The following is a 22,038-nucleotide window of genomic DNA, read 5'->3' as shown; positions in this document are numbered from 1 at the left end:
TCAGCTCCATTATGTAGTATTTGGAACATAGATAATTGTATCAATTTTTAGTTAGTGAGTTGGGAAGGAGGAGAGTTCTGCAGCAGAAGTGGGATGAGCTTTGAAGGGAAAGACTTCACAAAGGTTCTGTACATGAGGATCTAAGAGCACCGTTGTGTGTGTGTGTGTGTGTGTGTGTGTGTGTGTGTGTGTGTGTGTGTGTGTGTGTGTGTGTAATATATATAATGTATGTAGTTGGTTTTTTTGTTTTTTTGTTTTTTAATTTACTGGATGTGCACGAAGGCTGGTTTCACATCTGTGTTGGAACGTCGGGTCGGAGGATCCCGGCTCAATTGCTGGGAAAAAAGCGCTACATGCAGCACTATATTTCTTCTGTCCAAGAACCGGGCAGCTGGGCGGGAACTGAATGAACCCCATTATAGTTAATGGAATCCGCCCAGCACTGTTCGGTTTCGTCCAAAGACAGAGCTGTTCAGCCACGAGGATTCCCCTTTCCTGCTCCCCGAATGGAGCTGGAAAGCGGAACCCCCTACGCAGAAGTGAAACCACCCTTACTCAACTGCGTCTCCACATCCTAGTATATTTGTCACTGGACTAGACAGGGTCTCTATGAAATAGCCACACAAAGATGATTTCGTGGATACAGCTGCACCCACTACTTGGGCCTCTGAGTGCTGAGCTGAAAATTCCTGTTATCTTTGGGCACTTTAGCCCTGTTGGCCAATGGTATGCACTGAGAAGGGATCACATGTTGGCTCCTTCCAGTGATTGATGCGCCATATTAAAAGCACATATGTGCCATAAAATAAGCCTTATTAAAGGATGTCTATAACTACATGACTGGTTACTTTCTTGTTGTGGCAGATAATCTACAGCAGAAACTTGGACAGTTTCTCCCGCGGCTTCTGGACTGTTCCAGCGACGCCATCGTCCTAAAGGAGCCACCTAAGATACGCCCTCACTCCCCGTATGACCTGTGCAATCGCTTTACTGCCATCATGGAGTCCTTACACGGATCGTCCACGGTTAAGGTGACTTAGGAACGATAAAATAATCAGACCGAAAACCACTACAAACAGCCGCACAAGGTCACAAACGTGTCAAACCCAGAGCCGCCATGGGGAGAAGCCACTGATGCCTTATGCAGGTTACTCATCGGCGGCGGCAGAGGAAGAGCTGTGATCTAACACTGGACTAGAGACTTGTATGTATGATCACAGCTGCCTGGAAGAAGCGAGTGTATGCCGAAATAAACCGGCTTAGTGCCACACTGGACTTGTAGGGGTTAGTGTTCACATAGTCTGCTGGGCGTACGTACGGCACCAGAAATTGGACGCCATTCTGCACTTTCTTGTATTTCTTTTTCTGCAATCGTCCCTTTTTGCATTTGCCATCCTATATTGTCCATCAAGGCATGTCCATAAACTCAGGGTTGGGGGGGGGGGGGGGGGGGGATGTTATTTATGCTATGTGCCTGTGTAGGTGGTCTCGTATATGTATGGAGATGTAAAGAGCCCCCGGTTTCTACTATCAAGTGTGCTCACTTTTTGTGTCCCGTGGACTTGATATATGGACATGACTTGATGTAGCCAAGGCATAGCAACACTGGAGGGCAAAGCGGAGGAGTCCTGGCGTCTCGCAGATAAAGAAGAGCACACAGGCGAGTGCACCTTTCAGATTGCTTTGCTTTAAATACATCCAACTTCCATATCTCTTGCCAAGTAGCTGACAGAAGCTGACTGGGTAATAGAGAATTTTTAGCCTGTGGGTGTGGGTTTTTCTCAACAATCACACAAGCAGCTGCACAATTCCATTTCAGCGGGTGGAAGGAAAGACTAGTGTAAGAAGCCAAACCCCATTGGGATCTGGCAACTACGGGCTCTTGGCTCTCTTATTCTGGAAGCTGAAGAACAAGAGAATATCAGGGAAATTTCAACCTGGCATCTGAACAATGTTCACCCATTACCGGGGGCAAAAAATAAAACCGGGACTTTTTTCTTTGCTTTTAATTGCTCCTTCCATTTCTGTTTTTAGAGACGCGGGTTCCTTTTCCATGAAATATGTAAACCAGTATTGATGTGCCTAAAAAAAAGAAAGCACATGTATTATTGCCAATGTTGACACCAGCTGTGCCAAAACCCATTGTCGAGCGCACGTGTGAGCGGCATACAACTCTTCCTCTGCTGCTCTGCATACGGGGGACGTTTTCTCTTGACTTTTGTGTGACATTTTTACCACTGACAAGAAGTGCCGTTCATTAATTGTGTTTTTTATGTGCAATAAAATATTTATCTTTTTATTTTAGTGTTTTTTTTTTTTCATTGTGGGCCTCTGTGTCTGGCTGTTGGCTTCTCTGTCTCTTGCACTACCTGTGGTCAGCCTCTCTGTCTCTCTCTTGCATTAGCTGTCAGCCTCTCTGTCTCGCTCCCTCTGTTGCACTAGCTGTAGACATATCTCTCTTTTTTGCAGCGGCTGACTGCCTCGGTCTCGCTCTGCCTGTTGCGCCCCAACTGACGGCCGCCGTCTCGCTCGGCCTTTTGCGCCCCGGCTGGACCGCCGCCGTCTCGCTCGGCCTTTTGCGCCCCGGCTGGACCGCCGCCGTCTCGCTCGGCCTTTTGCGCCCCGGCTGGACCGCCGCCGTCTCGCTCGGCCTTTTGCGCCCCGGCTGGACGGCCGCCGTCTCGCTCTGCCTCTTGCGCCCCGGCTGGACCGCCGTCGTCTCGCTCGGCCTTTTGCGCCCCGGCTGGACGGCCGCCGTCTCGCTCTGCCTCTTGCGCCCCGGCTGGACGGCCGCCGTCTCGCTCTGCCTCTTGCGCCCCGGCTGGACGGCCGCCGTCTCGCTCTGCCTCTTGCGCCCCGGCTGGACGGCCGCCGTCTCGCTCTGCCTCTTGCGCCCCGGCTGGACGGCCGCCGTCTCGCTCTGCCTTCAATACTGGGCATAAAAATATTGTGGTGTGAATGCTCCTTTTAAGACTAGTTACACAGGCGAGTGCGATATCGCCCCAAGAAGCTCGGACTGATAACGCACTCTTAAACATGCAGTTTTTTCTTGTGAGTGTGCTGCTTTTTGCGAGAACAACACATAGTATCGCTGCACGTGCGTTGTTTTTTTTTCCCCCACACCTGTAGAAATGCCATGTTGTTTCAATAGTAAAAATAGAAACTCCTACTTACATGAAAATCACATTTACATGGGAATGCAATGCATTTTTTTTTTCTTTTGCCTTCCATAGGAAATAATCAACTATTCCTGAGTAGAATCATACAATCATAGGACGGGCTGCAATTTCACCCATATACACAAATACACCCATTTACAATAATGGGTTCTCTTCACGCGCTATTTCTGTGCATCTCGCAGCATACAGAAATCGCACGTGAAAATCACCTATGTAAATACACCCTGAGGGCCCATTTACACAGCTGTAGGCATTTTATGTGCGCCCGTTGGTGCCGTAAAAACTGAACAGCAAACAATGCTGCGTGGCCTGGGGAGACATTCCCCTTTTCCTCCCCCCCCCCCCTCGCCGGCTCACCTCCTCTCTCCTCACCTCCAGCCGTTAACACTAGGAGGAGGCGGGACAGGGGTGGACCTAAGCCCCTGCCCTCTCCGTTGCAAGCAGCAGCAAGGCGCGGAGAAGAGAAGGAAGTTTAGCAGTCACACTGCTAAGCTCCCTTCCACCTCCCTTCTTCGGCAGCTAGCGTAGGCTCCCATAGGAATCTATGCAGCTGCCGCCACCGGCGTGAAAGCGCCCGGTTGGGCGCTTTTATGCCACGGAAATACACCCCTGTGCACTGATGCATTGTAAGCCAATGCATCAGGGGGGCAGCATATGTTGGCCAGGCGAAGAAGCCCTTAAGGTGCTCCGTAGTTTCCTCATCTGCTGCCTTCATTACCGACAGGTGCATCCAGAAGTAGACGCAATGCTTCTGTGCGGACGACCGCTGACGGATGTATTTGCTGCTCTGTAGGTTTGCAGCAATCTCTATGCAGTCAGTCATTCTCCGGGTCCGTGGAGATGAGGAGGATAATATGGTGTACAGTATGTCGTTCTCCGTTCGAAGAGTCGTAAAACAGAATGTGCGCTTTAATTAGAATCCTGCTACTAATAGGATCAAGGCGGTAATTACTTAATACACTCCCGTGCCGGGAGAAGTGGAATGGATCTTATGATCGGCGGGTAAGTCCGTGTTACACCGCTAACTAATAGTAAAATGATGCATTAGGGTAGAGTTGGCTTTTAACTCCAAGAGTAATAAACTGACATACTAAAAATTAGCAGTCCTTTTTTTTTTCTTTATTACGCGGGTTCCTCCTCGCGCCGCGTTATGTACACCGATGACAGGCGGCACTTTAAATCAAACAGAATGTTCTGGTAATTGCTATAAACCACATATTTTACTCTCCCATTGAAATCCCAGGTATTGTGAGTGATCTTCTAATACCACCTAGTGGTGACAAATGGAGCTGAGCTGGGGATGAGCAATGTTTTTGGTTTTTTTCATAATCCTGCTGGTTTTACACATAGCATTTTTTTGGGGGAAAAATCCACTGCAGTTTTTTGAAGCTGAAGCCAGAAGTGGATCCTGCGGGAAGGAGAAGTGTAAGGTCGGTCTTTATACTTCTCAGAACTCTTGAAGCTAGTTCTGACTTTGGCTCAAAGGGGAAAAGGGTTAATAAATAGTCCATCTGGGGGAAAAAAAGCCTTTTTTTTTTTTTTTTGCTGGCTTTTTGCATCAAAAAAAAAAGCTACGTTCAGATGCTTAGATGGAGGTCAATAGGAAATTACGAAATGGAGTACAAATTGTGTCTAATTTTTGCATCCCTACATACTTCTGATATGTTTTGTGTTTTTGATGTTTTTTTGCAAATCTTACTATGCTCTATATTTTGGTGTGTTTTTGTTTTTTTTTCCCCCAAGCAATTTTCCATGGAATTCTCTAAAAAAAAAAAAAAAAAAATATGTAGATATAGATCTACTACGATCCCAAATCTAGAGCAATGCTGCAGTTTTCTTTTCGCCAAACGCACAAGATATAAAAATACGAGACAAGTGCGGTACAAAGCCACCAACAAGCATCTCGCCATCACCGGTACGTCCACTGCATTAAGGGGTGTCGATAGCCATAGGGGGAGGTTTATGAAAATATCTAAAAGGTAAACTGTTGCTTATGGCAACCAATCACAGCACAGCTTTTATTCATCATAGTGGTTTTGAACAATGGAAGCTGCTCTGTGATTGGTTGCTGTGGGTAACAAAGACCATTTTCTTTTACAGTTTTCATAAATCTGCTCCATAATCTTCATTTGTCCGTCAATTTTCACAGGGATTCGGCCAAATTACAAAGTCATGGAGGAATGTTTGGGTTTTCTAGTGAGAGAATCTCCCTGTACAAATGTAAAAACTGGCTATATGAAAAACTGTTGCCCAAAGCAACCCATCACAGCTTTCATTTTCAAAGGTGCGCCAAGATTGGTTGCTGTGGGCAACAGACAGTTTTCCTTTTAAACAGGTTCATTAGTCTCTCCCATTGTTTCCAGTTGTGGGCTTAAAGGGGAATGCTGGAGACTGGGCAACATTTTAAAACTTTCCCTAATGTTCCCACTAATTGCCATTTTTCAAAATATCCAACTAAATCTGCCAACTGAACTCCAGTAACTTTTTTTTTTGCTGACCGGCGTCTCCGCTGCTTTCCAGGCTCCTTCACATTACCACCTTGCTGTTTAAAAATGGCTACTGGAGAGTGTAAAAACTACATCTCCCACAATGCCCCACTCACAATTACTGAGTGTACATTCCTGACTATACAGAATGTGTCGGCACTGAGCATGCTCGACCAGTAAACAGCGGAGCATACAGGACATAACCGTTGGATACCAATGGAGAACTAAGCGGGAGAGACTGCAGATAAAGCAATATCGCTGCAGCCTTGTAAAATAGGTTTTAACATAATGTAAATGTACATAGTATCATCCTGAAGAATATAACTTCCACTGTGGTTCGCCAGAATACTCCTTTACTACTAGACTGTTATAATCAGGTCATGACTATGGCAGCAGACTAGGGCCTCCCTCTCACAGGCGTTTACAAAAATGCAGCATTTTTTAACGCTGCGTTTACTGCGGTTTCAGCATTCATGGAATGCCTGTGATTGGTGCATTAAGTGCTGGCTCATCCAAATCAGCAATCTCTTGCTGAAGACTGGGTTTTCAATCCCTGTTACTAGCAGGAGATACTCCGTCAGCGCTGACAACTGCAAGCAAGCCTGCAGGAATGGCGGAAAGCAGCAGCAGGGACCCGGATGACGTCCGCGAGGGCAGTATTACTTTTTTTTCTCCAGGTATTACAGCTAGGGTATTTAGTGTTGTCAAAAACGCGGCACCAAGTTCTGCCGCGTTTTCAGCAGTGCTGAAAACTGCCCATTGATTTCAATGGGCGACGTGCAGCGTTAAAAAACCCTGAAATGGCCAAAAATAGAATATGCACCGTTCAAAAAACGCTGCGATAGAGCGGATGTCTGTGCCGGTGTGAGCGGTCCTATTGAAAACAGATTGTAGACTATAATGGGGTTCCGTCTGCTTTCTGTCATGGTGTCCATCGGTTTACCTGAAATAAACCGTGCCGTGGTTTCTCTAGCAGTCTAGATGGAGCCCATGACTCTTACTGACCTTAGGGCTTATTCACATGGGCTGACGACATACATGTGCGCCTGACTGCACGGACAGCACATTGGCCCATTATGGGCTATGAGGCTATACAGATGAAATTTTTTTTTTTTTTAACTGATTCTAAAAATAACTTGCATGTTGTATTCTGGTCCCGCTGCTTGGATGACAGACACCTATACAAGTCCATGCATGCGCAAAAGAAAAAGCGCACATGGAGAATATCTGTTTGCATGCTGTTCTTCATTGATCCACTGCTAAGCAATGCTAGGACAAAACAATTGTATGCTGGATCTGCAGCGGACGCCCTGTGCATGGGGCTACCGGCAGAGAGGTGGATCTGCAGCGAAGGCTCTGTGCACAGGGCTACCAGCGGAGAGGTGGATCTGCAGCGAAGGCCCTGTGCATGGGGCTACCGGCAGAGAGGTGGATCTGTAGCAAAGGCTCTGTGCATGGGGCTACCGGCGGAGAGGTGGATCCGCAGCGAAGGCTCTGTGCACGGGGCTACCGGCAGAGAGGTGGATCTGTAGCAAAGGCTCTGTGCATGGGGCTACCGCCGGAGAGGTGGATCCGCAGCGAAGGCTCTGTGCATGGGACTACCGGCGGAGATGTGAACACAGCCTAAGGCCTAATCCTTATAATGCATACAGCGCCACCTGCTGATTATGTGGAAGAGAATTTCTGCATCTGTCCGGTCTCCCTAAGTAAATGTTCCAAGATGCTCACCACATCTGCTCAGGCTTGCTTCTATGCCATGGAGCAGGGAGATGAACAAGACGCAGCAGAAGGAACAAAGTGCTGAGGTGGACATAGAATAGAAACAGCAGGTGGTGCTAATCTAACCTCAGTCCTAGAATATCTGCAAATATAAAAAATTGTTAAAATTTTGAGCTGGATGTAATTTGAAATATGTATTTTTCAGAGCGCAACCACTTTAAAGAAAATAAATATGTCTTTAACACAGCCCAATATGCTCCCACCATAAGAAGGCTTTTTCTAAATCACTTTAGGGCTCACACCCACTGGCAGTTTCTTTTTCCTGCACTGCGAGAGCGAGTGAAAACACTCGTCTCAGAGCGCAATAAAAACGCTGCAGTATCACCAGTGTTTTCAATGGGGCCAGCAGCAGCAGCGCTAGCCCCATTGAAAACATAGGAGTATATTGCCGACTTCTGCCACAGCCATGACAGCTGTGGTAAGAGTTTCCTTCATCCCTGCGGGGACCGTGGGGGATGAAGGAATCCTCTGCCACAGCTGTGGCAGAAGTCCAGGATGCTATCACATATTGCTTTCAATGGGGTCGGCGCTGCTGCTGGCCCCATTGAAAGCAGTAGGTTTGTGGCAATCCCCCGCAGCATTATTTTCAGGGAGGGGCTTGAAATAGAAGCCCTTCCCTGAAAAATCATCCCTCTCTGCCGCTCAAGCGCATCCCCTGGCTGGCTCCCCTGCACTGCTGTCCAGCACTTTTTAGCAGGAAGGGATTTAAAAATCCCCGCCTCCTGAAAGGGCTGTGCTGATTGACCGCTGTCACTTCAATCAGCTGATCGGCGGGTATCCCGCATAGCCGACACCAACTGATCCTGATGATGGAGATATATATATGACAGTATAATACAAGGTGGGCAATAAATCCAGATTTCCTTTTAGACAACTTTCATACGACTGATTCCTCTGTTTTTGCATCATTTATGATAAATTAGTTTGATTCCGTCCTCGGTGACACTAACGGATTTAGCACACCAGTGCGGTGTGATGTCAGGCAGTTGTCTCCCTTTTACAAGCCATTGCCTACAAAGACTGCAGTCATAAAGTGCCTTTTAATATCTAGTCATACAAGTAGTGGCTCCGAGTCCCAGCATTCTCTACTTCTAACAAGTCACCGCCAGAAGGAATTAACCAATCCTGCCAGTCAGAAAACAACATGTTTAATGGGAATGTTTATGTCTCTCTGCAGAGTTAAATCACTCGTGACAGCAGTATATTATAAAAATAATAATAGCTTTTTAGTTATCAAGCACCTTATGAGTAAAGAACCCCGAGGGAATAAAAGAAAGCCAAATTCAGCTATAAAAAAAGCAAAATGCGCTATTAAAGCCCAGCCTGTTAACGTATGCAAATTGAAACAATGCTCGGAGATTTATTTTGCTGTTATTTGAAATGAAATTGTGTGTATGTGTGAGGAGGCGATGTCTGCTCGCATCACGTTCCCAGTTTACTAAACAAGTTGCCGCTAATACAGTTTCAATTTTTTTTTAAATGGAATTCTTTGCCTTGATACAATTCAACGGATATCCTACAAATAGTGGGAAGATGGGGCAGCGGTCCTATTCTACAGCGGCCTGTGTATGACTACCCCTCCCGACCCGCATCACAGGCCTCTCGCTAGCCAAACCAGAATCCTACTGAACGCTGATGAGGGGCAAACACCCCGAAACAGCTGTCCGTGTATGGAATCTGGCTTGGTTTTCAATTCCCAATCATTTTTTTGCCTAGACCTATATAAAGGGTCAGATATTGATTTGCAGGAATGCTGCCATCCAAGAGGTGGCGCTGTAGAGGTATTGTTCCATCTTCCTTAGGGTGAATGCAGACGTCCGGGTCCAATTCCGACTGCGAGATTCTCACAGCGGGATACAACCTTGTGCTCCTGCTGTGACCCCGGCTTACCTGTCCAGCGTCTTCACACAGCCGCATATGCGCAGTGCAGAGCCGGCGCATCAGCGATGATGCGGCAGTGGGAGGCTCACACTGAACTTGGTCACGCCGAGATTTTGTTATCTGCGATCAAAATCGCGGCTGTCTGCATAGGATTGCATAAACCAAAGCAATCCTATGGCAATGTGCAATGGCAGAAATTCCACGTGAAATCTCACTGCAGAATTTCCACCCGTATGCATTCAGCCTTTTTTGCGTATATTAGCCAGAGGAGATGAGATTTAAATCTTATCCCTTCATTGTGTAAATGGGCAGATTTTATTTATGCAACATGTCAATTTATGGTCACTTTTTTTTGTTTATGCTTAGGATAAAATTGAAAGGGAGGAGACAGATTACATAGTAGACAGTGAGGGTGATTAATGAGTGGAACAGGTTGCCATGGAAGGTGGTGATTTCTCCTTCAATGGAAGTCTTCAAACAGAGGCTGGACAAATATCTATCTGGGATGATTTAGTGAATCCTGCACTGAGCAGGGGGTTGGACCCGATGATCCTGGAGGTACCTTCCAACGTAACCAGTCTATGTTCACATGAATTATATCTCATGCAGAATCCACGCTATACTTTACCTCGATTGATTTCAATAAAAATCTGTGCTGTAGGGAAAAAAGTACCCTATCATTTAATGAGGTGGATTCCAGATTAAAACTGCACTGAGTAGGGCAAATCCACATGTGGGTCAGTGGCATGTTAAACTACAGATCCACGGGTCCGCCTCGGGTTTCTGCTGCACATCCTAAGGAAAATGCACACTGGAGTTTATCTCATGAGAAATCGATTGCATGAACATTGTCTTAGGCCTCCCTCACACAGGCATTTTTGTACAGTGTTTAGCGCTGCTTTTTCAGCACAGCACTAAACACTGTACAGCGCTCCCATTCATTTCAATGGGCCTGCTCACACAAGGCTGAAAATGCAACATCCTCGTCGGCGGCGCTCTCTGGCCTTGTCAGCCAGCAGGGGAACTGAGAGATTGCTCTGATTGGCTGAGCACCGCTGAGTGACAGTCCGCTCAGCCAATCACAGCCAGCGCTGGATGCGCCCAATCACAGCCATTCATTCATTGAATGGTTGTGATTGAATGCATCAAATGCTGGCTCTGATTGGCTCAGCTGGCTGTCACTCAGCGGTGCCTAGCCATTCAGAGCAATCAGCCGGTTTCACATGGTCCCAACAGCGGCATCGGGGACAGCGACTTCACTAGCTAGGAGAGTATGATTCTTTTTTCCTTATCAGTCACGCTGGCATAATGCGTGCTGCTAAAACCTGGCAGAATCTGTTGAAAAACACTGCCTTCAGCTATATTCACACGAGCTACATCCTATGCTGTGAAGTAAAAAAAAATAATTGCTGCATGTCCTATTTTTTCATGTTTCCTCAGAATGCATTGTTTTCAATGGGACAGTCAAACACCTTGCAGACCGTGGGATGTGCACGAGAGTGTGATGTAATGTTTCCCATTGAAATCAATGGGAAACACTTGCGATCCTCTGACGTGCGTGGAACAAGCCCTGGAGGATTGCAATTTCACTTAAGTAATGTGAGACTTTTTTTTAAATGAAAACCGCTTCCCATCAGTGGGTAAAACACATGTTGACAAGCGTGATATTGAGTCGGGTTTCTCAGCCCAATATCAGGCTTGCCCATGTGAATGTAGCAAGAACGAGCATCATTGACTGAATGGAGGTGGCGGGTCGGGATCGTTCTGGAGCACCTGCTTCTGATTACAGTAAACAGGCAGTCATCCATAAGTGAACAACTGCCTGTTTACAGTGGCCGATCCCTGTATGCAGAAGCTGAACGATGAACGAGAAATCAATGACTTTGATGCATGCATTTACACTGAACTATATCATTCAGATTCTCGCTGGATTGCAGGAATCCAAATGATAATAGTTCCTTGTCGTATGTACAGTACGTCATGAAAGCATCCTATAAATGAGCTAAACATGTCTATAGGGGTCTAGTAGAAGGAGGCTAGAAGAGTGTATATCAGTATATCGCAAAAAAAAAAAAATGCTATTCCATCCTGTGAAGTGATGGAAAAAATCGTAGACCGAGCAGTAATACATTTTTTGACACAAGCCTATGAGTGACAGATGCCGCTGTATATAATTCGTCACTGGCACCCGTTACCCATATACAGTACTGTACAAACGTTTTAGGCAGCTGTAGAACAAATGCCGCAAAGCAAGCATGCTTTCAAAAATAGAAGTGTTTTGTTGTTTGGTTTTTTTTGTCACTTAACAAAATGCAAAGTGAATGAACAAAAGAGGGATGGGAATCAAATCAGTATTTGGTATGACTGCCCTTTGTCTTCAAAACAACATCAATTCTTCTTGCACACAGTTTTCGAAGGAGCCCAGTAGAGAGGTTGTTCCAAACTTCTTGGGCAGCTAACCACAGATCTTCTGTGGATGTTGACTTGCTCAAATCCTTCTATCTCTCCATGTAATCCCAGACACTCAATAATGTTAAGATCAGGGCTCTGTGGGGGGCATATCATCACTTCCAGGACCCCTTGTTCTTCTTTACAGTGGAGATAGTTGTTAATGACATTGGCTGTGTGTTTGAGTCGTTGTCCGGCTGCAGAATAGATTTGGAGTCAGATGGCTTCTGTTTTTGCAAAGAATTCTTATTTTGCAGCGTTTTTTCCACAGCTGCCTAAACCTTTTACACAGTACTGTACATTATAAGCTTTTCATGACGTATCTGCTAAATGCATCCCAGTATAACCTATTGGTGAGCGGTGCTTACCAGTGGTATACATCACCTATGGGCTATAATGGGATCTGTTTAACGGATTTGTCTTGAAAAACGAATGACTTATACATTTAATCAATGCCATTGTAGCCTGCGTTCTCCCTACAGATGTGGAGCATACACTACAAGTAAACGGAACAAAACTATGAACAGGACCTAATTTATGAGGAATCCAATAGAAGAAAATCCCAGCATGTCCCCCCATAGATGTCATTGCTTTCACCAGGTAGTATCCTCGTCAGTATTTGTAATCCAATTGTGGACCTGCCAATTCTGGAGAATGCTAATTGAGCCACACAATGCTGGGCTGGCATCACCAGTCCCACTGTGGGCTGTTGGGCATCATGCAACCCTCATGGAATCTGTTTCTAACAGTTTGGTCAGAAACCCGCAAACCAGTTGCCCACTGGAGGTCATTCAGTAGGGTTCTGGCACTGCTCCTCCAGTTCCTCCTCGCACTATGGGGCAGGTAGCGGTCCTGATTCTGGGATGATGCCAGATAGTAGGTCATTAACCCTTACACGAGGAGAGGTGGACAGGGTGTGTAACGGCCAATGGCCTGCTATGGGCTCCATGCTCTTGAGATTATGCTTGAAGACACAGCAAACTTTCCTGCGATGGCACATATGGATGTACCACCCTGGAGGGGTAGGACTACCTGTGATTGGGTTGCAGGTATCGCTAGTGATAAGGACACTAGCAAAATGCCAAACTAGAGAAGACTCGGGAGGTGAGTAACCATCTGCAGTCAGCACCTGCCAAACCATTCCCTTTTTGGGGGTGTCTTGCTGTTTCCTTGTTGTCAGATACATTTACTCCAAAAAAAACCTCATAAAACTGATTCACAATCGCTTTATTTCTAATCGAACAGATTAGGTTAACTTGGGGTTATATTTTGATGCTTTAGGTTGTATTCCATGAGCAGTAGCGCCTATCTGGCGCTTGTGTTTCCCTGGCATTTGCAGGTGCACCCCAGCAATTAGCGCTATTACATGAGCTTTAATGGCACTCGTGTATTAGCAGCCTAAGTATTCCCTTCATTTTTTTGATCAGTGTATTTAGGTGGAAATCCCTTTAATAACCAATTAGGCGTCTCCATGTTTCTGGATGACAATTACTCTTCCAGATAAATACAATGAAAATCTGTAAATATAGTTGTAAATCCATAATTAGCATAGCAGTCACATCCTGTGAATGATTGTTCAACCATCCATCTTTAATTATATTGATTCTGAGCCAAGAAAGATTCTTAAATATTACTTTGTTATCTTCCTATACTTGCCAGTGTTTCAGAAGTGACATTCGAGAGAATTAATAAAGCGGTATATTAACATTTTTTTAACCTATGCCCCCTCATTTATAAAGGGCGCGCCACCAAGTTAAGGCACTTGAACCATAGGTAGGGCACATGACACACTTCATCAAACCCAGAACTAATCCTCTTCATTCTTGGCGGTTCCTGAAAACAATATCCTTCTATCCAGGAGTGGTCGGTGGCAGCTTATAGTCAAGAGGACTGCAAGAACAATGAGGCGTGAGTACTTTAGCAGGACACATTGTGCAGTAAACTCAATAATTCGGACAGGAATCCAGGAGGTCGCTTCTTTTTTCAGGAGCATCCCAGACATTCTAGGAGAGTTGGCATGTCTGGATTTCACTATCATTACAGTGGTGCTTGAAAGTTTGGGAACCCTTCTGAATTTACTATATTTTAGCTTATATTTGACCTAAAATAACATCGGATTTTCATACAGTTTCTAAAAGTAGATAAAGAGACCCAAATGAAACAAGTCCAAAATGTTATACTTGATCATTTATTTATTGAAGAAAATCAAAATTTGTAGATGCTTATCAGACTGGGAAAGGTTACAAAACCATCTCTAAAGAGTTTGGACTCCACCAGATTGTATAAAATGACAGAAATTTAAGACCATTATTACGCTCCCCAGGAATGGTCAAACAATTAAGATCATGCCAAGAGCAAGGTATATAATAGCCTGTGAGGTCACAAATGAACCCAAGGTAACCTCTAAGCAAGGCGTTTTTCACATTAGCCAATGTTAATTTTCATGAGTTCACCATCAGGAGGACTCCGAACAACAATGGTGCGCATGGCCAGACTGCAAGAAGAAAGCCACTGCTCTCCAAAAAGAACATTGCTGCCCATCTGCAGTTTGGTAGAGATCACCTGGACAAGCCAGAAGGCTATTGGAACCATGTTTTGTGGATGGATGAGACTAAAAGAGAGCTTTTTGGCTTAAATGAGAAGTGTTATGTTTGGAGATATAAACAAAGCATAAAAACCTAATACCGTGTGAACACAGTGGTGGTAGTATCTTGGTTTGTGGCAGTTTTGCTGCATCTCGGCCATCTAGGACAACTTGCCATCATTGATGGAACAATGAATTCTGAATTTTAACAGCAAATTCTAAAGGAAATGTCAAAACATCTGCCTGTGAGCTAAATCTCAAAATACATCAAGGCAACAACCCAAAGCACACAAGTTCTTCTGCAAACAAATGGTTAAAGAAGGATGAAGTTAAAGTTTTGGAATATGAAAGTCAATGTCCTGACCCTAATCCTATAGAAATGCTGTGGAAGGACCTGAAGCCAGCAGATCATGGGAGGCAACCCACCAACATAACAGAGATGAAGCTGTTTTGGATGGAGGAATGGGCTAAAATTCATCCAAGCCAATGTGCAGGACTAATTAACAATGATTGGGAATGTTTACATGCAGTTATTGCTGCACAAGTTGGACACTGATAGCAGAGGTTCACTTACTTTTGCCACTCCCAGAAATATGATATTAGATCATTTTCCTCAATAAGTAAATGACCAAGTCTAATATTTTTGACTCATTTGTTTGATTTGGTTCTTTTTATCAGTTTTTTAAATCTGATGTAAATATAGGTTAAATATAAGCAGAAATATGGAAAATTCTGAAAGGTTCACAAACTTTTAAACACTACTAACTGGCTGTTGGTTCTTATTGAGCTTCATTTTTACAGTGTAAGTCTTCTACATATCTAACAAAAATATATCATGTAAATAGACACTTAACATTTTTTTGTATACTGTACGCATTGATGCAAAAATCCGGATGAGGGGGAATTCTGCTTCAAAGAACCGACTACCTGAGACAGAAAACTGAAAATTGTTCTCTGAATGACTGATTTACCAAGAACTGTTTGATATTCTATCATAAAGAATGTTTTCAGTAGATTGGTCTCCATGAATTTTTGCTTGATGATGTATAGAAACTGATAGAATACTGCCACCAAGTGGCCAAAGTGTGAAAAGCCTGGCTCTGGTATTGGACATTACTATTTTTGAAGTACAATTTGTTTTATTTATTCATGTATTTATTTATTTTAGTAATAAGTAAGACAATTCTTTATGTCTCTAAGGCCGCCTGCACACGGGCGGAAATCCCGCGGCAGGATTTCCCGCGGGATTTCCGCCACTGAAAGTTTGCATAGGAGTGCATTACAATACGCACTCCTATGCAGACGGCCGCGGTTTGGCCGCGCGAAAGCTTGCGCGGCAAACAAACCGCAGCATGTCCTATTTTTGTGCGGGGCACGCACTCACCCGGCCGCCGGCTCCGGTCCGCGCATGCGCCGGCTGCGCAGCAGCCGGCACATGAAAGAGCCGGGGCCGCCAGGCGCGGGTGAGTACGCGCTCGTCCCTGCAGGCTCTCGGGTCAGGTCCCGCGGCGAGAATTCTCGCTGCCAGATCCGACCCGCTCGTCTGCAGGCGGCCTAAGGGTGCCTGCACACGAACGGAATTTCTAGCGCGTTATTTTAGGCACATTGTCCGCCCCAGACCGCAGCCAATATACTCCTATGAGGATCCGCAGTTGTCCCCAGACGGACGGATTTGTATCGCGTTTTTTCATGCGCTTGAAAAAATCTGCGACCTGTTCTAATTTGGGTCGGATTCTGCGCGTGAAGCTTCCAATACGGCCGCCTGCACATGGGCGGAAATCCCGCGGTGGGATTTCCCGCGGGATTTCCGCCACTGAAAGTTTGCATAGGAGTGCATTACAATACGCACTCCTATGCAGACGGCCGCGGTTTGGCCGTGCGAAATCTTGCACAGCAAACAAACCGCGGCATGTCCTATTTTTGTGCGGGGCACGCACTCACCCGGCCGCCGGCTCCGGTCTGCGCATGCGCTGGCTGCGCGGCAGCCGGCACATGAAAGAGCCGGGGCCGCCAGGCGCGGGTGAGTACGCGCTCGTCCCTGCAGGCTCTCGGGTCGGGTTCCGTGGCGAGAATTCTCGCTGCCGGATCCGACCCGCTCGTCTGCAGGCGGCCTACAAGTGAATGGGTGCGTTTTTTCACGCAGTACATCCGCAGTGCAGCTGCGGATGGAGTCACTGGTTGCTATGACCACAGGAAGTAGGCATGGTAGGAGGCGTCCCAACACACAGCACAGAGCTTCACAGGCAAATTTCAGCAGCAGCACTGCCCTTCCAGTCACCTCACCCACCAGACAGCAACCAGCAGCCACCAGCCTGCAGCCACAAGCCACCAGCCTGCCACAAGCCACCAGCCTGCAGCCACAAGCCACAAGCCTGCAGCCACCAGTCATCAGCCACCAGCCTGCAGCCACAAGCCACCAGGCGTAACGAATAATGATCGACATGGGCAAACTTGTCGCAATGATGCAGGACTTCCCTAGCATATGGGACAGTAACTCCCCAGAGTACCTAGACAAGAATCAAAAGGAACAATCCTGGCTTCAACTCTCTGCTCAGGTTTATGGGGATGCCTGGACGAACGCAATAGAAGCGGAAAAGAAGAACTTGCGTGAGTATTATTCGCTATTGCGTCAAATGTCCCTTTTTTTTTTCATTTTAACCCCTTAGTGGCCAAGCAGTTTTACTTTTGTTTTTTTGTGCTTTTTCCATCCCCACTTTTAACCCCTTAGTGACGGAGCTTTTTTGCTTTTTCCCTTTTTTTCCCCCTACTCGCTAAAAAAAATCGTAGTTCCTTTATTTATCCATCGACGTCGCTGTATAAGGGCTTGTTTTTTTTGCGGGACGAGTTGTATTTTGCAATGTCACTATATATTGTACCATATAATTTACTGAAAAACCTTTTAAAAATTGTAATCGGAGAGGAAAAAAAAGAATTTCCACCATCTTTCGGTGCGTCCTGTTTCTGCAGCGCGCAAAGTGCAACAAAAACGACCTGATATTTTTATTCTATGGGTCAGTACGATTACTACGTTACCAAACTTATATAGGATTTTTTTTTGCTGTAGTACTTGTATTTTTTTTCTTAAGATATTTAATTTTTTAAAATTATTTTCTGTGTCCATTTTCTGCGTGCAATAACTTTTTTATTTCTTTGGCGACATAGTTGTGTGAGGGCTCATTTTGTGCGGTATGTCCTGACGTTTCTGTTGGTACCATTTTCGCATACAGTTGACTTTTTGATCGCCTTTTATTACATTTTTTCTCGGAAATAGGGTGACCGAAAAAGTGCATTTCGGGCGTATATTCTTTATTTTTTTTTACCACATTCACCGTGCAGGGTAAATCATACATTACTTTGATAGATCAGACTTTTACGGATGCAGCGATACCAAAACGGTCACACTGCAGGACGGACGACTCTCCGCAACGCTGGCAGAAAAGAGCATATGACCGGCTCCATTGCCGGACTTGTGTTCTTTCCTCCAGCTCTGTGGAAAGACGTCCATCCTGCATTGCGGCCGTCTTGTGCAGGAAGACGGGTGCATCAGCCGCCAGGATGCGCCCAAGTTACTAAGCCCTCCCTGTTTGTTTTTTGCGGGAACAGTTGTATTTTCCACTGGTGCTATTATTGGGTTAATAGCCTTGTTCAGCAGACACCCGCAATGTGTAGAGGGAGATAGGTAGTATTTCTTGCCAATGCAGGATGTAAGAACGCAAAATCTGTAGTAATGAATTCCTCTTGTGAATTTTTTTGCAGTGACTGAAATAAAGTCACGCTGGAGAAGCGCCCGAAAAAAATTACATGGATCAACCATGCCCACAAAGACATCTGCTCACCGGGTGAAAACATGTTGCCAGAATAATTTAACGGTGCTCGCACAAGCAAGAGGGACAAAACGGAGTCTGGGTGTTGGTTTTTAAGCTGTTTTCCAAGGAATGAGCAGTTCTCTAGGGGTTGGGTTTACAATAAGGGGCGGCTGCTGGTTTTTCTGCGCGTTTTTTTCCGCAACACATCTGCGTATATCCGCGCGTGATTTTTCACGCATCCGCACCTATCCGCAAGCACATTTAGATACCATACGCGCGTGAAAATCCGCTAGCGGAATCCGGAACGCTCATGTGCAGGCGGCCTGGTGAGATAAAGTAATAATATTGATTATAATCTTCAGAGATCAGCAGTATTTATGGCAAACAGAGTCTGTTATACAGAATTTATGATAAGCAGAGCTGCAGTGTAAAGCATGTAAGGGTGTGATCACACACTGCAGAATTGTTGGCGAATATTCACCAAAATTCTGCTTAAGATGGTACAGAACAATGTACCGTATATACTTGAGTATAAGCCGAGTTTTTCAGTCCCCTCAGCGTATACTCGAGTGAGGTAACCCCCCCCCCAAAAAAAATAAGAAAACACCCCACAATACTCACCTCCCAGCCAGCGTCTGTGTCCCCGGCGCGATGGTCTCCCAGGCAGTGCGGCAAGCTGCTTGAGACTTCTCCCCGCTGCCATTTCCCTGCTCGCCTTTGAATTCCCCTGCCGTCAGCGCTGTGTAAGTAAGCGCTGTGATTGGATCGAGCGCCAGCCAATCACAGCTGGTGCTCAATTATTCACAGCCTTTCAGTGAATGACATCATTGAATTGCTGTGATTGGCTGGCGCTCGATCCAATTAAAGCGCTTACTTACACAGCACTGACGGCGGGTGAATTCAAAGCCGAGCAGAGAGATGACAGCGGGGAGAAGTCTCAAGCAGCTTGCCGCACCGCCGGGGACACAGATGCCGGCTGGGAGGTGAGTATGGAGGTTTTTTTTTTACCTAGTATATACTGGAGTATAGCTCGGCTTATACTCGAGTCAATAAGTTTTCCCAGTTTTTTGTGGTAAAACTTATTGACTCGGCTTATACTCGGGTCGGCTAATACTCTAGTATATACGGTAAGTTGGGTTTAACGGACCGTATTCACTCCCATCAGGAGAAATTCCCAGCAGAATCTAGTCATGTTGCACATTCTCGGATCTATAGCGTGCTCTACCTGTTGCAGAAAAGTGGCGCAATTTCACCACATATTTCATTTATTGGAATACATTGAGTGAAATTAACAGTGAAAATCCTCACTAAAATTCACAATGGAGTTGGGCAGATTTATAGTCATGGCCAAAAGTTAGGAGACTGACAGAAATTTTGGTTTTCACAAAGTTTTCTGCTACCGTTTTTATAGCAGCAATTTGCAGTAACTTTAGATTGTCATGAAGAGTGAGCACTTGAATTATAAGAAATTGCAGTCATTCCTTGCCATAAATATTAACTTAATCACAAAAAACCCAATTTCCACTGAATTCCAGCCCTGCCACAAAATGACCTGCTAACATCATTTCAGTGATCTTAAGCCCCATTTACACGGGATGAATATCGGGCAAACGATGCCCGACACTCATCCCTGCACATAGCCAGCAGTGCGCCGGGCGGCTGGTTGAGATTTCACTCCTCACCCTCCCCTGTCCCTCTCCATTCACTTAACATAGCGGCCGTTCAGTACTGAACGACTGCTGTTTACAACTAACGATCTTCTTTCATTGTTTAAGCTGCATAAAATCCTGAATGATGATCGTTTAGTATAAACAGCAGCCCTTCAGTACTGAATGGCTGCTGTGTTAAGTGAATGGAGAGGGGCGGGGGAGAGCAAGGAGAGAAATCTCCTCCAGCCGCCCTACTGCGTGCCAACAAATCTCCTGCTTTCCCGTGGTCCGCGGCATGGACGCAGTGTGGGTGCCCAATTATTCCCTATGGGTGCGGATCGCATGCGTGGGAGACCCGCGCAGATTTTGTAAATTGATTTATGCCGTGGACTTGAGGCCTAAGGGTCAACACTGTAAATATTGAGTTCTTGCCTAAACTTGATGTATTTGTCAATAAACGTTTAAAAGCTATAGAAACATCTGACTGTAAGGCTTCCTTCCCACGGACGGATTTCCGCCGCGTAATAAAATCCGCTGCATTGCCCACAGCTATTAGGTTCTATTGAACCTAATAGCTCAATGCTCACGGTGCAGAATTCCATTGCGGAATTCCGCACCGTGAAATCTTCCGTCCTCACCCGCGGCATGCTCTATTTGCCGCGGGTGTATGCGCGGCCAGCTTCCATTGCAGTCAATGGAAGCCGTCCGTTCACGCTATCTTCCGCTGTAGCACAGCGGAAGATAGCGTAAAATCGCCTCTCCGCCTACCGCCGCCGCGTCATATGACGCGGCCGGCGCGTCATATGACACGGCTGGCCGCATTATGTGATGCTGTGGGCGTGTCTTGTGACATGGCCGGCGTGTCACATGACGCTGCGGCGCGTCACGCTGAAGTGTCATGCGGGCCCCAGGACGCCGGATCCGCTGGTAAGTATGGGGTCTCTGGGGGGGGGGGCTGTGACGGGCTTCGCCCATCACACCCGTGTGCAGCCGGCCTAAGGCTACCTGCATACAGGTGAGTGAGATATTGCGCTTGCCAACGTGCGTTTTCTGGCCAATGCAAGGTGTTTTTCTGTCAAAATTTGTGCTAGCCTCAAAGCTTTTGGCTACGACTGTAAATGCAGAAACTTACGCTATGTGTGTACATACCCTTAGGGCTCGTTCACACAAGCATATTTCTGCAGTGCATTACACGGACAAACTTTGCGTACCTAATTCGCAATTAATAGAGCCCATTGTTTCCAGTGGGTACATTCACATGAGCCTATATTCTCACGTGATGTGCAATCGTGTGAAAAAATACATGACAGCCTATCTTGGTGTGTATTTGTATATTTCAGAATAACCCTTATGTGAGGTCACTCTGCAGATCTGTTCTGGGTTCATGCTGCCCGTAGTTCAGGCAGCATCAACCTGCTGACAGGTTCCCTTTAAACTAGCGGCTCATAAACACAACAGAGAAGTGTGTATGAACTCTTTACTTGGTATATGGCATCCCCACAGATCTGTATTTGGACCCATAGGTTCTTTATATACTGCCATATGGTGCCTCTAAGTGCAAATTTATTCACCCATAGGGACCTTTCACATGGACAGAATTAGCCCACAAGACGCACCGCAAGCTGCAGTAAATTTCGCACCGCAATCGTCAGGCTTCCTGTGGATTTTGCTGCAGAACTAAAAATTGGCTTAAATCTGCCAGCAATTCCACATCAAAGTCTGTGGATTTAGGTGCAGCACTCCATAGCTCCGTGTCTTGCAGTGCGTCCTGGCAGAATACTTACGCTAGTCCCTTAGGGGTAATAGCAAGAATTTATCAATAGGTTTGCACACGTTTTTAACCGCTTAAGGACCAAGCGTGGTAAATTTACGATGCTTGGTCCTGGGTTTTAATCCTGGCCGCTAGAAAAAATGCAGCGCGGGATTAAAGCCTCTGCTCCTGCAATCAAGCAGAAGCAGGTTGGGTTCTCAGCTGTTAGTTACAGCTGAGAACCCAGAGGAGAAAAGAATGTGGTTTTTAATGGCTTCTGTATTCTCCTTTCCCAGGTACATAGCACTCGAAAACGATAGGACAGTAAAACCACCACATGGGTAAAATCCCTAAAAAGTGTCTGGCCCTTTAGGTCCAAAACAATCTGCTCCTTAAGGAGTTAAAGGAGTCACAAATTATAATTCTTCTTGAAGTTGTTGGCAAAAGTGGGTGGGTTTGCTACTTTGTTGACAGAT

General features: G+C 45.9%; 1 protein-coding gene across 3 annotated transcripts in view; it reads left to right on the top strand.

The window, feature by feature from the left end:
* Positions 1-1,438, top strand: part of USP28 (ubiquitin specific peptidase 28) — a 76,944-nt gene extending 75,506 nt beyond the window's left edge. For all 3 annotated transcript variants that reach the window (XM_066606919.1, XM_066606920.1, XM_066606918.1), the window contains one exon: positions 865-1,438. In XM_066606919.1, the coding sequence (XP_066463016.1) occupies positions 865-1,040 (176 nt within the window). In that variant the 3' untranslated portion in view covers positions 1,041-1,438. The remainder of the gene's footprint in view (positions 1-864) is intronic.
* The last annotated feature ends 20,600 nt before the right edge of the window (positions 1,439-22,038 follow it).

This window comes from Eleutherodactylus coqui, chromosome 6, assembly GCF_035609145.1.
Source record: "Eleutherodactylus coqui strain aEleCoq1 chromosome 6, aEleCoq1.hap1, whole genome shotgun sequence".
Taxonomy (NCBI): domain Eukaryota; kingdom Metazoa; phylum Chordata; class Amphibia; order Anura; family Eleutherodactylidae; genus Eleutherodactylus; species Eleutherodactylus coqui.
The sequence above is the reverse complement of the archived record's forward strand: the minus strand, read 5'-3'. Positions and strand labels throughout refer to the sequence as shown.